The sequence below is a fragment of the Pezoporus flaviventris genome, unplaced genomic scaffold (genome assembly GCF_033815535.1).
Source record: "Pezoporus flaviventris isolate CSIRO_AGI_PZ_B2104156 unplaced genomic scaffold, CSIRO_AGI_Pfla_v1 ptg000031l, whole genome shotgun sequence".
Classification (NCBI taxonomy): Eukaryota; Metazoa; Chordata; class Aves; order Psittaciformes; family Psittacidae; genus Pezoporus; species Pezoporus flaviventris.
Genome location: NW_026892579.1, coordinates 40,623,401 through 40,639,023, shown reverse-complemented (window position 1 = coordinate 40,639,023; position 15,623 = coordinate 40,623,401). Strand labels below are relative to the sequence as shown.

The following is a 15,623-nucleotide window of genomic DNA, read 5'->3' as shown; positions in this document are numbered from 1 at the left end:
GAGAGGGAGGTTTTGAAGGCCCAGGAACCCTTTCGCCCAGCTCAGTAGCATCTTAAACCTGAAGGCTCCCCCAAAGCTTATTAGTGGTGTAAGTTGAGCACTGACCTCATATTTTCTGACCTTTACCCAAAGTGATCTTAATATTGTGTTAATCTTGACCCCAAAGTGTATGAATAGTTAGAACTATATTTTTTATGAGTCCCTTTTTTTTTTTTTGCAGTTAATAGTAGGTACCATAACTAACATTTGTATTGCTTGGTCATCAGCTTGGAGAAACACTTCTGGACTGTTTTGCCCCATCTCTGATCATCTTAGACAATCTTGTATCATCAGCAAACTTCCTTATCTCAGTGTATTCATCCATTCATCCGTCCCTTTTTCAGACCATTTAGGAATGTGTTCCATCTTCATTCCTGCAGAGACCATGAACAGATTGATCAGGCAAGACTTCAATTTCTAAAGACTTCCTATTTTGTCTCTTCCCTAACACATCACATTTATCCTAAGTTCTCCAACGCCTGTACTTTGCTGTAGTTTCTCCCCTTTTTTTCTGGTTCAGACATCAGGCTCACCGCTCCAGAGCTTTTCAGACTGTGCCCTGGAGTCATTAAAAGAAATACTACTAATAATCTGGTACTATGTCTGCCAGAGGCTGGTTAAATGAGAGGTTATGCTCCCATCCTTTGGGTGCACTCAGCGGGCACCACCTGATGAGAATAATTTGTGCTATTCCTTTTAGTGGGCTGTTGGAAAACCTCCCCTGTGGTGTTTCAGGCTCCATAGCCTGGTTCACTGTCACCCGTGCCTGCGGGGGACCACAGTTTCACCTTTAGCTTAAGGAAATGAACTGTTGAAGCTTGTATTCTCACTGCCGTGCTGGTGGCATAAATAGCAAAATGCCGCTATTATGGGACAGAAAAAGATTCTTGCTACTCTAACATATATGGATGAAGATAAAAACTTGCCTGGGTCAAATCCATTCAGTTCAGCTCTTCTTACCTGTATGAAACATAAAGTCAGAGCAGATGTCTTTGGGCCCTGGTTTCATCCAGCCCCGGTTTACTCAGGTTCTCGCTGTCTGACTCCATCCTCACTTCTAGACTGCATCAGGGGATTCCTGTGGTCTCCAGTACGTTGACAATCACTATTTAGTTGTCCAAGATGTGCTTTCAGTGTCTGTGAAGTACCAAAACTCCTCTCAATCCCCTGGTAGAGCTGGTGAGCTTTAGAGGGTGCTGGGCAATCCAGAAAAGCATACCCTCTGTGGCTGCTAGCTCCTGGCATAAGTAAAGGCAGGATGCAGGCAGGGACCACCACAAAGCCCCCCAGGTGCCTCCCACTGTACTTAGAAAGTGTTTTTCTGTATCAATGCTGTGCACAGAACAGGGATGTGCCATTTTTTCCTGTTTATGCCTTTTTCCTTCTTACACCTGCAGCAGAGAAACCAATTGGTCCAAAGTTGACAGCTCCTTCTCAAAAACCCATTAGAAATTAAACCCATTTTCTAGAAGCACCTTGCTCTCATCTAAGGTGCTAATTTGTCCTTATTGCCACAAGGTGTGGAAATGACTGGTGACTGAAGGGTGATTACTGAGGAGGGAACCAACCTGCAATCTTGCTTTGGAAAAAGCCCATAAGGCAGAGCTGTGCAGCTGATGGAGGAAGACTTAGGAGCCTGCTCTAGGACAGAGGTGCGAGTTGCTCATTCCAGGGGAGAACAAGACAAACCCAGAGGCAGAACATTTAGCTTGATCTTTAGGAAAGTGCTTGTAAGCAATATAAAGTGATGCAGCAAGGAACAACATTGCCTGTGCCAAGTCAGTGTCCATGCTCCTGCTTCCACCCCTGGTGACAGCACCTCTCCAAGCTTCACTGCTAAGCAAGTGCATGTAGACTGAAAGAGCTGATCCTGTACAGAAAAGGTTTTCAGGAGACATGGCAGCTCATGTCACTCACAATGACAACTGCTGACAACCAGGTATGTCTGAAATTGTCCCGTCCTACAGGAAACCGGGAGCAGGAGATATTCTTACTGGCAAGACCCATCGCTGCCACCTGTGCCTCCTGATCGCAGGCAGGTTCAGCTGTGCGGAGGCTTGCTGAGATTAGTGGCACACCCAAGCCCAGCAAGCATGGGCTGGTGTGGGAATTACCATCAATTGGTGCTGGCTCAAGCGTGAAAAGGAAGTTTGACAACAGAAGCTAAATAAGAGCCTGGAAACTTGTAGCTGGGTGGAAGCAGCATGTAAAGGATGAGCTAAAACTAGAAAAGTGATGGTGGAAATGCAAGGAACAGCACAAACCTTGCTGGCTGGTGGAGGGATGGTCTAACATCAACTTTGAGAATCAGTTTCCAGACTGTGGAAACTCATTCTAATTATTCTTCACAATCCCCCCGTATTCTAGAGAGTGTCGTCCCCCGTCCACCCCCCCCCCCCCCGAATGCAGGGGAATGCAAAGCACAATTGCCCTGAGAGTAACTTGGTCAGACGAATGCTATGGTGGAGCAAAGGAATCGAGGGCTTTGGTCTCCTGTTGTTTTTAAGAGAGACCTTTCTTCAAGAAAGATGCTTTCCTTTGCTTTGAGAGGGAAAAAACAAACTCCTGGCTCCTTTCTGGGTGTTGCCATAGCAACTGAGGTGGCCCTGGCTTCTGCTGCCTGGAGAGCATCACTTGGGTACAGTGTGGTGGGTGCAAGAGATGCAGCCAGGTCCAGCATCTCCCTTCATAGGCATCATGGGAAAGTATTGCACTCGAGGGAAAAGAAGAGCCCAAACTTTTCTCCCTGTTTATGGCTAGTTTTCAGCAGCAGCACTGGCAGTTATCAAAGGGCTGAGCGGACTTGGAGTTGGTGAGCTGCATCAGTTGAGCAGTCCTGCAGGTTTCACCAGTGTGGTCCATGATGCCTCAGTCACAGAAGACTTTGGGATCCTGGCAGAAGAGCTGGAGCCCAGGAGGGCTTTAGGGAGGCTTGGGGAGCCTTGCTGTACCACACAGCTGTCACTGGGTCCCATGGGGGGCAGTGGGCTGGTGGTGGCATGCCTGAAGGGTAGCTGAAAACACTGGCAGTTTAGCAAGAAGTGGCTGTGAAACCTGACAAGTAGCTCAGAGAGTTCAACGGCTGTTTTTAAACTGGCTTAAGCCACTCCTGCTTAAAAATGAAGTTCTTTGCTTATATAGAGTTATGTTTAGCCCATAGGACTCCCCATTTGGAGCAAGGGGGGCCTACCAAAGCCAGTTCCCTCAGAGACCACGTTTCCCCATGGTGAAACAGCAGCAGCAGCTCACTGGAGCACCACCGTGTGTAACACTGGCAAGGTGGAGGATGCCAAAGTGTTTGCGTGAACCCTGGCACCTGCAACCCCCAAGCAGCCTTGCTCCTTGGTGTCACTGTATACATGTGGTGCTGCTACCTGTGTCCTTCAGCAGGCATCAAACCTGCTTGTCCTGAGCCTTGCAGTTATTAGTAATTCATAAGGAAGCCAGGGCAGGAATAGCCACGTCTGTGCAACACTAACATCTAAATTAGCTGAGTTCATTTTATTTTCTCCAAAGAAACCATGTGCAGCCCTTGTGCTTTGTTCCTGGTTCTTAATGGGATGTAAAGCACATTCGTTGCACTCACCTTTTCTCCGAGGAACCAGCCGCCAGCATTGTGCCTGCTGCCCACAGCATCCGCTCAGCAGTGGAATCAATGAGTTGCCCTGAAAAGGGTCCAAGAAAGCACTGAAAACCAAATAAAGAGGAAAACCATACAGGTTCAGCAGCAGCCTGCTTCAGCTGAGAATTTCAGTCATCACTGGAGCCTCAGGAGGGGGATGTTTGCTCTCATCAGCTGGGTCTGGCAGGAGGAGGAAGGGTTTCTTCTCCCACCACCTTTTGCCATTAAGGCTTTGCAGCAAGGAGGGGGGAGAGCAGCAGTACAGCATGGCATTCCTGGGCTTGCTGAAGACCAGGGGACACCTGCTGTTCCTGGTGTTCCCAAGAGGATGATGCTCCCCAGCTCCATGCTGCTCAGCTCATGGCCCTTCCCCTGTCTGCTCTCAAACACTTCTAAAAACACTAACAAAGACATCTTGCCCCTGTAGAAACAGCCCAAATGGAAGACAAATCCCAGCTGCAGGCATAGGATTCTCAGAACCAGTTCTATATTTCTCCATAAGAGGGGGTGGGACAGTATCTGGAAAGATACCTGTGTTCTGACATGGAAAAGACAATGGAAGTTTTCACTGTGGGTGACTTTGACAGGATGGGACCCTTAGGCAGGACCTGTCCCTCCTCCTGCTCTCTTCTGCAGTGCAACCCCATCCCCAGTGCTGTAGAAAAGCAGGCACAGCCAGCACCAGTGGAGAGAAACAGGCTCCCTCACTTACACCATACTATGTGCAGAACAGTTTGGCTGTCAGGAGCAGGCACACAGAGACAAACTTCATCCAGGATGTAACTGGTTGTATTTGTAATAATATATGTGACCAACTTGGACTTACAGCGTGACCTGCCTTCTGCACCGAGTTCCACACTGCTGCATGTCAGATGCAGTTAAGTAAAGGAAACTTCCAAGATCCCAGAAAAAAACAGTGCAGGAAATGTAAAAAACGCTGGGGCAGGGACGCAGGAGCACAGCTGTGAGCTGGCAGCACCCAGGGGTTCAGTGATATGGCTCCCAGCAACAGGCACCAGGTAGAAAACCCATCAATAATGTGCTCAGAGCTGTAGCCCTACAGGCAGGGGGGGTTGGGGGAGCTGAGAATGACCCAGGGTACCAGCCCGAACTCACCTGAGCCCTGACAGCACCAAACACTGAGGTGTGGCAATGTGTGCAGAGGGGTGCTCCTCACCTTCAGGGGTGAGACGATTCCCTCTAGTGACAGCGCAAGCAGTAAAGGTGTTGTCTGGGATAAACTTCCTCCATTAGGAAGGGCCAGCCTGCTGTTACTCTATTAAATTAACCCACACAACTTGTGTCTGTGGGCTTACCCCCATGGCTCTGAAGGTCTGCTTGCAGGCACACTGCTCCCAACGATGCAGGCACATCTCCAAAGCCTCCTACACAGGAGGATGCTCTGATCTCCTTCTTCTGCCCTTTTCCTTCTTTTCAATGAAACACCTCTCCTCCCAGGGGAGTTTATTACTCAGAGACTAATGCTAAAAATACATTGCAAAGGGCCTTATTTAAAAACAAGGAGCCAATGTAAACCCAGTGACAGAGAAACACAAAGCTGAACACAAGCACCTCTGCCACCCAGGCTGGAGTTAAGCTGCAAACAGACAGGCACTAACTTAATTTAAAAGGCAATGACATAATTTCAAATTAGCTTAATAGGACCTGCAATTCATACAGAAAAGCCTGAGTTTATGTAGTAATTAGCCAGAGCTTTCAGAGTGCTACGTATCTCTGTGGCAAGAAGATAATTACATAGCTTATTGAAGTGAGGTAAAAATGGACCTGCTGGTGGGCTTGGGTTTTTTTTGTGCAAAACTCCACTTTTGCTAGACTCTGCTTTTGATTAAGCACACAATTCACCAAAACACCAAAGTCACTTAAGAAGCTGAAGTTTCCTCTTAATCACTTGACATCATTTTGCAAGTTATTAACCCCTCTATGCACCAGTCCCTCCCCAAAAGACACCCATGGAGCCTGATGAGCAGTAAAGCTCTGCAAGCTTGTCACTGATTTCTCCATCGCTTTTGAACTCTACCAGGATCAACTCTCAAACAACACATCCTGGAGGATGAGCCTAAAAATTGCTCTCCCTCCTTATCCTCATTACCAGACAGGGAAGCAGATGTGTTCTCAGAGGAGCTCTTCAAAGCACAGCCAAGATGTTCAAAGTTACCCGGTGACTGTAGATGCACAAACTTCAGCCTCTGAATCAAGTCTGATTTTCTCAGGAGAGCTGCTTGGCAGCAGCAGATAAAGCCCTTTCCAGTACTTAGCTGGCCTGTAATCAAAAGGTTCCCTGTTATCAGTGGCCACCTTTGACAAGCTCAGCATGGTTGGGCTTCAGAGCATCCACCCTGTCTCCCCAGGATGCCATGCATGATGACTGACTAGGAATCTTTCTTGCTTGCTTTCCAAAAGGCAAGATGGGAGTGCCTTGCTCACATATCCTGTGCCAGCCCCTCTCTGAAATGGAGCTGATCCACTCTGCTCTGAAAAGAAGAAACTCCGTAAAAGCTGGGAAAGCAGTGGGGGGCAACCCCCCCTCCCCCCAAAAATAAAACCTGTGACTGGAAAATTTAAAGTGGTAAAGAGAAAGGCAGAAGAAATCAGGCCAGATGAAGCAGGATGTAATCCCAGTGTCTCCACCATGGAAACTTTGGCATGTTTCAGAGCAAAAATTACAATGTCAAAGAAAAGGGAATGGTTTTGACCACTGAAATTCAGATTCTTTCATTTTGTTTCTGCAAAAACAAGGTCAAAATGAGCTTTGGTAAGGAGGTATTTTTTTCTTTTCAAATAAGAAAAGTCTAGGCTTTGTTAAACAGCTACTGAAAACTTGCCACTTAATGCAGACAGAAGTGGAAATCTGAAGAGATGTCAGGAAAAGGTGGAAAAGGTAAAAACCAGTACTACCTGCAAGAGCAGATGAATGACAGAACTGCTGCATTTATGAATGCTACAGCAAAACAGCGTTCACATCCTTGGTACTTAAGAAAAAGACCTTGTGCACTGCTTGACTAAAAATATGCCTGCCTCAGTGCAAGATCACACAAACAAGATTCAAAAGCTGTGGTCCCTCTCAAAGGCACCATCCCACAGCAAGATTATAGACATTCTTTCACATTCTCCCAAGTGCAGAGAGATGATAAAGCCCATGGTGGCCGATTCACATCTAAACAACCGCTACCCAGCCTATGCAAGAAAAGCAATTAGAGTAAGAACATCTGCAGCATCTTAAACACCACAGCGTCTTTCGGCAGACAGCCAGTGGGTGTGAGCACAAGTAAGCTACAGACAGACTATAAGCAGCCATGGAAATTTCATATTTTTTTTCCAACAGTTTGCTTTTAAGCTGGGCTCAGCCAGGGAAAGCAGGCAGGCTCCTGATCAACCTCCCCTTCAGGGCTGCACTCATCAGCAGGGTGTCGTGGTTGAAAGGACTGTTGGTTTAATAGCTCACATTTGAATTTCTAGGAGATAAGGGTGAACATGCTTTTCTGCTTGGCAGCACTGACATGTATTGTAGACTAAGTCTGACCTAACAACACATTCCCATTTGGATATTGCAACCAACTTTTTTTAACATTAAAGTTTAACACCCAACCACTATTAGGTCATTGTATACAGCAAAAAATACCTCAATTTTTTAATATCAAAGAAGTTTTAACACCTAACCACTAACTAGCAAATCCTGCACAGCAAAAATCCCTTAATTACATCCTTAACATTAACCTCAGGCCAAATCATTTGTTGATAGTTTAATTTGCAGAGAGGACAGGCTTAAAGCAGCTACCTGCCAACCTGATGAATGTGGGGAAAACTGCTTTTCATGCTACTAATGTCAAATGTTATTCCAACAGCACAAACCCAGTACCTGACAGGATGGAGATACTTTTAGTTTGCAAATTCATGGTCACAAGAGCCTGGCTAATGGGGCTGGCAGCTTTTCCTTTATCGCCTTAAGCTCCTCCACATCCATCAGAAACTGAGCTGTCACCTTCCTGCAGTCTTCTCCAAGGAGCTGCCTCCAACCAGGACCCAGCTGGGATTGAGCAGGGTCCCACAGGCACTAACACCACTGCAACAGCGAGCTCCCCAAAAAATCCTATGTACTTACAAGGTAATGTGTCTCAGACAAAACAGGGACATGTTGGGCAAGGAGCTGGCCTTGTCCTTCCCCTAAATGTGTGATGCTAGGAACTTACTGCACGGGTTAGACCAAGACAGGGAGAGACAAGAAAAGTAGTCTTTTATTTCAATTAATATTTCTTGGCATTAGGCAGATATTAAATAACACTGGAATGCACAAGACTATTAACATATTGACAGCAAAAGGGAGGAGGTGTAGCCAAGTCGAGAACAGCAGTGCGAGTCACGTCACCTTGGGGCACTCAAAAGCCATTTAATGCAGCGACCACCAGAAAGTAGGACTCCACTGAGAAATACAAAATGAGGATGAACTCCTTTCAGGTCTTTTGTTAATACAGTAACATTGGAATGATTGACAGTAAAAATGAACAAATATTTGCATTCAGGAATTAAACAGAGTAAAATATCCACGAACTGCTAGTCATGCATTTCTTTTGGAACAGCAATTTGCTAATGCATAAATATCACAAAAAAAACAATCTCCAAGATTTGAATAAATCACAGACATCTAGAAGAAACAAGGCTTGAATTCTATTTTACGCCTTAAATAGATGACCTAAATAGTTAAAATTTTACTTCACCATATATATATAATTTATATATATATTAAAAGAAAGTAAAGACCATTAGATAAGTGCAAGCAATTTTCCTCAAAAAGAAAACTGGAACCATGCCCAGGAAAGCTGTTTTTTTTTTTTTGTTTTGTTTTGTTGTTGTTTTTTTTTGTTTTTTTTTATAACTTTCTACTCCATTCAGTCCGTTGTTTTTTTTAACTTAGTAATTTCTCAAGCAAAATAAATTATCTACCATCTGCTTTGTCGCGTTAAAGTCCTACCTAGCATCTTCTTAGGAACTACTTCTTACGGCCTAAGTGAAGTGGTATCTCACCAGCGGTTTGAACTCTTTTGCAGCTGCATGTAAACATACCTTTAGATTAATGTTTAAACTGTGAGGAGTGAATCGTAACGTTACAGGGAAGCAGGAACAGAGCTGCCGAAGGAGAGCTGCACTGGTGTTAGTGAGGGGAGCGAGCGCTGGTTCGCTCGGACACACACACACACGCACACACACACATCTGGCAATGGGGTTTTATCCGCGAGGTGTGGAGGGGTGTTTGAGAAGGCATCCATTTGCAAGCAAAGCTTGAAGGACACAAGCCGAGATTCTCTGTACACACTGTCCCCTTTCATTAGAATTGACTCGCGCTACTGGGGTCGCACTGTAACAACCGCACAATGGAGGGATCACTCTTGGCACCTTTGATGAACTCTTCCAGTGACAGTTTACCTGAAAGGGAGGAAAAAACAGAATGAAAATCATTCCTGGAAACTCAGTTGTTGCTGCCACCATTGCTGCAGCTTAAAAAAAGCCCTCCGCACTGAAGCAACATATGTATATTTAATCTATCACAAAGACATCGAGGGGAATTTAGTGCAATGCACAGCAGCCAAATCCAACTCAAGCCCTTAAGCCCAGATGATTTTTTCTTCTGCAAAATAACCTAGCATAATAATTGTTTTTTTATTTAAAAAGACAGTACCAAATATAAAACCAACTGTTCTAATATCACTTGGCAGCTTTTTGCCCAGAACCAAACTACACAAATTGCATGACACATGAACACAAAGTATGGTACCTGAACACATGCAAGCTTTGAAAATGATGCTTATACTAGTATGAAATTTTAAACCTAGATATCCCAAATCTCTCCACTTTGCCCCCTTCTTTGTTGTGACATGTAGGGCTGAGCAGCAATGGCTTCTCCTGCATCTCCAAAGTCAGGCTGGACAGGGCTCTGAGCAACTTAATCTAGTTGCTGTCCCTGCTCACTGCAGGGGGTTGGACTAGATGACCTCTAAAGGTCCCTTCCCACCCAAACCATTCTATGATTCTACAAGCCACTTGCTGTGTCCTGCTGTGTATATAGGAACAGGACTGGTTTCAAAAGGCAGCAGGAAAAGCCACCCTTGGTGGAGCTACCTATTGCCATGTACTGTTCCTGAGCGGTTTTGGGTTTACACATCTTCAGTTTAGGGCAGATGTACTGACTTGGACCCTGTAACAGTCTGCAAGTCTGAAAAGGTGATCTCTGGAGAAGAGACCATGAGGAGCAACTGCCAGTCTGGCATCCAACAGTCCCATGGCACAGCATGGCACAGCATGGCAAAGAGGAAAGTTCCCATCTGGTCTTCCAGACCTCATCCAGGGGTGATCCAGCCTTCTGGCAGGTTCTTCCCGAGTTCAGAAGCAGTCCCCTGCACAAATGCCATCAGAAACCCGGGAGCAGTTTCTGCTTTCCCTGCTATCACTAACACTCTCCTGCTCCTGCACTCTGAGCCATGGCAGAAATGAACCATAGCAACATTAATGAGAAATGAAACAGTTTTCCCTATGAACCAGAGGAGACAAGCATTTTTGGCATCCCTGACACCATATCCAGTGATCTCCCATCTACCTTGTGCTCCCAGCATGACCTACCCACACTCTCACACAACACCGCAGGGCCACCCTTACCCAACCCGAACTGCTCTGCTTGAGGCAGGCAGGACCCATGGACAAACATCTGGCACTTGGTAGCTGTCTGCTGCCACTTTTCGCCATGTGTCCCTGAAGAGAGGGAAGCACAAAGCTCATTGTGGCGGTTTTCACCAGCCCCCAGATGCTCCCAGCCTGCAGGAGGACGGGGAGAGGACTGAGCTCAGTGGCCAGCACCCAAATCAGGTCAAACAGGGAAGAATGAGCAAACCTTCCTCTTGTACAAATCACAGAAGCTTAAAAACCAGTAGCACACTTCTGTCCTAATTTCCTACTTTTAACCTAATAAAAAACCAAGTGGTGTTTTAGTTTTTATCAGCCCACAGGAGTACTAGTAACTATCAGGACATTTATCAGGACTAGCAGGTCAGGTTGGACAGGGCTTTGAACAACCTGGTCTAGTGGAAGGTGTCTCTGCCCATGGCAGTGGGGCTGGAACCAGATGTTCTTTAAGGTCTCTTCCAACCCAAACCAGTCCATGAGTCTATGATTCTGTGATTTATTAGATTCCTCCTCTCCTTGCAATACTCAAAAAAAGCAAAGCACAAATCAAAATCTACTTGTGATGTCTGACAGCCAAATGGGGAAGGGGAAACATTTCCATCCACCAAGGGCACATAGGCTTCTCCGTGCACAGCCACTGCATGGCCTGCAGGGGATTTCCCTCGGAATAGGATGACTTTAGTTGAGCAACAAAGTGCAACGGATGTATATATAGCAGGTTTTGTGACCACTATGTTGCACATCTGCATGAGCCACTTCTTTCTGCAGAACAAAAATATTTTAATCATGTTATTTTAGGGCCCTCCACATGTGAAGTCAGGGGATGAAGCGCCAGTTTTTATGAAGTCAACAGTAAAAATACTCGAGGACTTCAGAAACGCCAGGAATTTGCCCCAGGGACTGCAGCAGCAGATGCCAAAACGCAGCCTTAAAATTCTCTTAAAGACCTTTCTATAGATAAGATCGTATTTTTCCAGGTCTTCATATCTCAGTGCTAAACCACATTTTTGCCCCTGCTGAGCACATCAGTAAGATACAGCTCCTAATTCTGAAGTGGGCAGCTGCCATGTCGGGTGCTGCTGGGGTAATTCCCAGGGAAAGCTCCACCTCAACTGGGACAAGAGGAAACATGTCAGCAGGTTGATGGGCAGAGGAAATTGCTCAGTTTTGCCTGTGTTTTCAAGCCTAAGGAAATGAGCTAGCTCAGGTGGAGCGGTTGTGAGAGTGGTACGCTGTCAGATAATTTATCGAGTGTCCGTAACTGGTTTGGGATCTGTTACATCCCCGACACACAATGCTGCAACAGAGCAAACAACTGCAGGTCAGCATGTGACCATGTGCACATGTACACATGCCACAAACATGCACAGAAAGTAAGTATTATGGACCCAGCAGAATTTTTACTTTCAAGTACCCAGCCAGATCCTCGACCCACATTACTGATGACAAACCCAGGAGTGCAACCTGTCAAGGGCAACTGGAGCAAAATCTCATGCCTAGTTCATCCTACACCCAGAGAAATAACCCAAAGATGTTGGAGTCAGGGGAGTTTCAAAGGAGCCTCTGCAGAAGGGGATTTACCCATGAGATGTCTGGGAGGGAATACTCCCCTCCCAGTCCCCAGCAAAAATATCTCATCCACTGCCACTTACACACCCTATTTTTTATGGACTGCAGATGCCCACCAAAGCCAGTCAGAGACCAGAGGCACTGGTGGGGACAGCCCTGCCCTCTACCCCTCTCCTCAAATACCATCATCTGGTTCTACCAATGCCAGTCTAGAAACTTCTATTCCTAGGGCCTAGAAGGGGGTGCCAGTGGAGATCCTACCATCATTGTTTGTGTCCATCTGTCTGAAGATCTTGTCTGTTCGCTTCTCAGGAGTGGATTCATCTTCCGGCATTTTCATTACTGATGACACCATTTTGTAGATTGCCTGAGCATGAAAAACACAAAAAGGAAAAAAAAAAGATCTAGGAAAAACATGACCCAAATGAAAAAGCATCAGGACTGAGAAAAAGACTTTAAGCCTGTAGCAATAAAACCAGGCAGCTGACCCTGGCAAGCAGCTGCAGGACTTCATAAACCAAAACAAACAGGAATTTCTGACTGCAGCTTTTTTTATTTTTCTTTCCTATATCCATTTGCACTTCAAAAGAAGGTCCCACGCTGCTGGGCCAGTTTAACTGAATGTCAGGGTCTAGATTAATATTCAACCAGGACCAAGCTAAAATACAGGAGGCAATGGTGTGTAATTCTCTTTTCTGCAACTGAGCAAAGCCACTGCCTCTTTGGCTAGCTCTCAGCATACACTCAGTTATGCGTATGCATATGAGGTGAATATGAATATATAGGAATATGGGTTGTTTTTCTTTGTGGAAGGGTAAGGAAACACATTTTCAGACTTACAAGAACATGAATAAAGAGGAGATCTCTTTAGGCTGCCCAAAGTCCAAGCCCTCCTCCTAAATTACCCCATCCCAACCATGAGGACCAACTGCAAGGGCACTGGCTGGGTGCACTACGTGCTTCTCAGTGTCCCTTGCAGTGCACTAGAGACACATCTCAGCTGCAGAGCAGATGGCAACCAGCCCACTGCTGAGGCCAAGCCCTGGCTGGCACATGGGGCAGGGATACAGGGGCTCTGCTCTGCCTGCCCCCCAGTACAACCCATGGGTTACGAGTCCTCAGCCTCCCAGAGACAAAGACATGCTACAGCCTTTCATTCAGAGCTCACGTTGACTCAGATTTGAAGTTTCAAAGTATTAATTTTGAGATTAATCAGGTCAGTAAAATTTGTATTTAGGGTTTTCTGATCCCATCAATGTCCCACTAAGAAATCACCAGGGAGACATGCAAGACTTTGCCTGCGGGCCAGTTGCACAAGCACCCTGTTCATGGCTCAGGCCTTTTCCTCACCTGCATCTCACAGATCCCACCATGGACCCCGGTGTCCATTTGGGGATCAAGGGCTCAGGAGCCTCCCTGGGGCAGGAGCAAACCAGCTCAGCACACCTTTCATCTCCAGCTCCGGTTGTCCCAGGGGAAAAAGGTTATAGCAACACAAGTAAAACACAAAAAAGCAGAGACAATGCCTCACCTGCACTATTTCTAGCATTTCCCCACGGCTGATGTACCCGTTGCCATCCAGGTCGTACATACTGAATGCCCACTTCAGCTTCTGTTCCAGTTTGCCCCGAGAGGTGACACTCAGGGCGATGATGAATTCCCTAAAGTCAATCGTCCCATCACCGTTGGTGTCGAAGGTGCGGAAGACGTGTTCTGCAAACTTTGACGCGTCGCCGTAGGGGAAAAAATTCGCATATATCTTTTTGAACTCTTCTACAGTCAAATGGCCTGTGGGGCAATCTTTTAGGAAGCCCTTGTACCACTCCTGCAGCTCATGGTCCGTGAACTCGGTGTTCTCGCGCAAGTCCTGCAGCACCTCAGGACGCAGCTTGCTGTTCTGCTTCCCCATCCTCTTCTGAATCTGGGTTCACTGGCTGCAAAGCAAAAGAGCATCTGCCTGAGCTCCAGCCACTGGAGCCCCAGAGGAGAGGGGCTGGGGCAGACAGAGCATGCTTGGGACAAAAGAGGAGAAAAAGGATATTATAAATCGCTAGGAAAATATCTCATTTCATTTGGCCTCTTTTCCTCCCCTCTAGGCTCTCTGAGTTACTAGGGTGCTGTGGAAGGACAAGGGAAGCTAGTTTGTGAGGGACTATTTGGGAAATATTAATTATTATTTGGGAAATAATAATTGTCATTATTTTGTTTCTCTGCTACAACCACTCCCCTCTATCATACAGCTTGTGACGCCCAGGTCTGGATTCCAACTCTTGACCCACTCCAACAGACTGATCTGCTGTGATGATGGCAGTGGCAATGAAAAGTAAATCCATCTATTCAAAAGTGAAAGGAAGTGGGGGTGAACAAGAAGCAGGAAGGGCAGATGGCTCTGTGCCAAATGTGTCTGCGTTGTCCAGATGCTCTTTGAAAACCGTTGGCTTCTGGAGCATCTCCTCCCTTGGCTTATGGAGCATCTCTTCCCTGCATCTCTCCACCCCCAGCAGCCCCACAGCAGCTGGTGCTGCTTGTGGCAACCCGGAGGTCACAGAAAGGTGCAGCAAGGGTAAGCTCAGCACAGCCCATGCTCAACAGCATCATCCTGAAAGATTTCTCCCTCTTCTTCTCAGCTGTGGAAGCTGTGTGAGTAAATGAGTCGCTGTGACAAAAACACTGGCACAAGGCACTTCATCCTTTCCAGCAGATTGCAACCCTCTGCCCTCACGGACAAGCAGAGAAGAAGGCTTTTTAAAGCAAGATGTTCAGCAAAACAACTCCTTTCAGCCTTACTGTGGTTTATACTTTTATATAAGCTTCTTCAGAAAGTTCAATATTCCCCAGTGTGAGCAAAAGGGCATTTTAACCTCAGGTTTTATCAGGATGTCAGGAGGAGGCTGGGTTTGTCCCCTCCCTTGACAATGGCTGTGATGAGTGGGTGACCACACACTGGTGAGGCTGCCCAGCAACAGGAAAGCTCCTTCAGCAAAATGAAGGATGGTCAGTCTGCACTTAGGAAACAACAGAAAAACACCCCAACAAAACCATAATATAGTTTTGGCTTTTATCCTTTTCAGCCTTTCACAGCTTCCCAGCAATGCCAAACTGAGCTGCAAAGTATGGGGTTGAGCTGCATCTCCTTCCCCAGACTTGAGAAGCTTATTCACAAGCTTTGCACAAAGTCACACCCAAACCCCTGTGACTGGTCCAGCATAAATGACACTCTTCTGCACAGCCCCATCTGCCTGTTAGGCTTGCTTGCAGCCAGTGCAAAAGGCAGGTTAGTAACAGGCCAACATCACACGGCTATTTGGAAACTGCAAGAGCTGAGAAAAGACCAGGAAAAATGTAACAGAGGGTAAGCACTTCCCAGAGATTAAAAATCCCAGGCATGCATAAGAACCTAAGGGAAAAAAAAAAGGTCAGCAAAAAATAAGTTGCTCTACAGCAAAGAGGTTTTCAACAGCTGAATTTAAGTTTGTTTTATTTGTATTCCACTTAGTCTCTGCATCACCTCAGCAATGTAAAAAATCCACATCCTGCTCTGTGGCTTAATGCTCACAACAAAAACCAGCCAGCTGCTCATTAGTTCAATGCATCAGGCTTAATAGAAAACTGTGCTATCATTAGCACTTGTGTTTTCTAGAAAAGCTTCCAGTATGTCAGCTACAAGCTTTATTTTTGTCCATTACACTGCAGTTTTCTCAGG

General features: G+C 46.2%; 1 protein-coding gene across 6 annotated transcripts in view; it reads right to left on the bottom strand.

Annotated features, from left to right (window-relative positions):
- Positions 1 to 7,896: 7,896 nt before the first annotated feature.
- The window catches only part of HPCAL1 (hippocalcin like 1), a 78,286-nt gene continuing 70,559 nt past the window's right edge, over positions 7,897 to 15,623 (bottom strand). For all 6 annotated transcript variants that reach the window (XM_061460823.1, XM_061460824.1, XM_061460820.1 and 3 more), the window contains 3 exons: positions 13,452 to 13,854; positions 12,182 to 12,287; positions 7,897 to 9,100 (listed from right to left, as the gene is read on the bottom strand). In XM_061460823.1, coding sequence (XP_061316807.1) covers positions 9,003 to 9,100; positions 12,182 to 12,287; positions 13,452 to 13,829 — 582 coding nt within the window. In that variant the 5' untranslated portion in view covers positions 13,830 to 13,854 and the 3' untranslated portion in view covers positions 7,897 to 9,002. The remainder of the gene's footprint in view (positions 9,101 to 12,181; positions 12,288 to 13,451; positions 13,855 to 15,623) is intronic.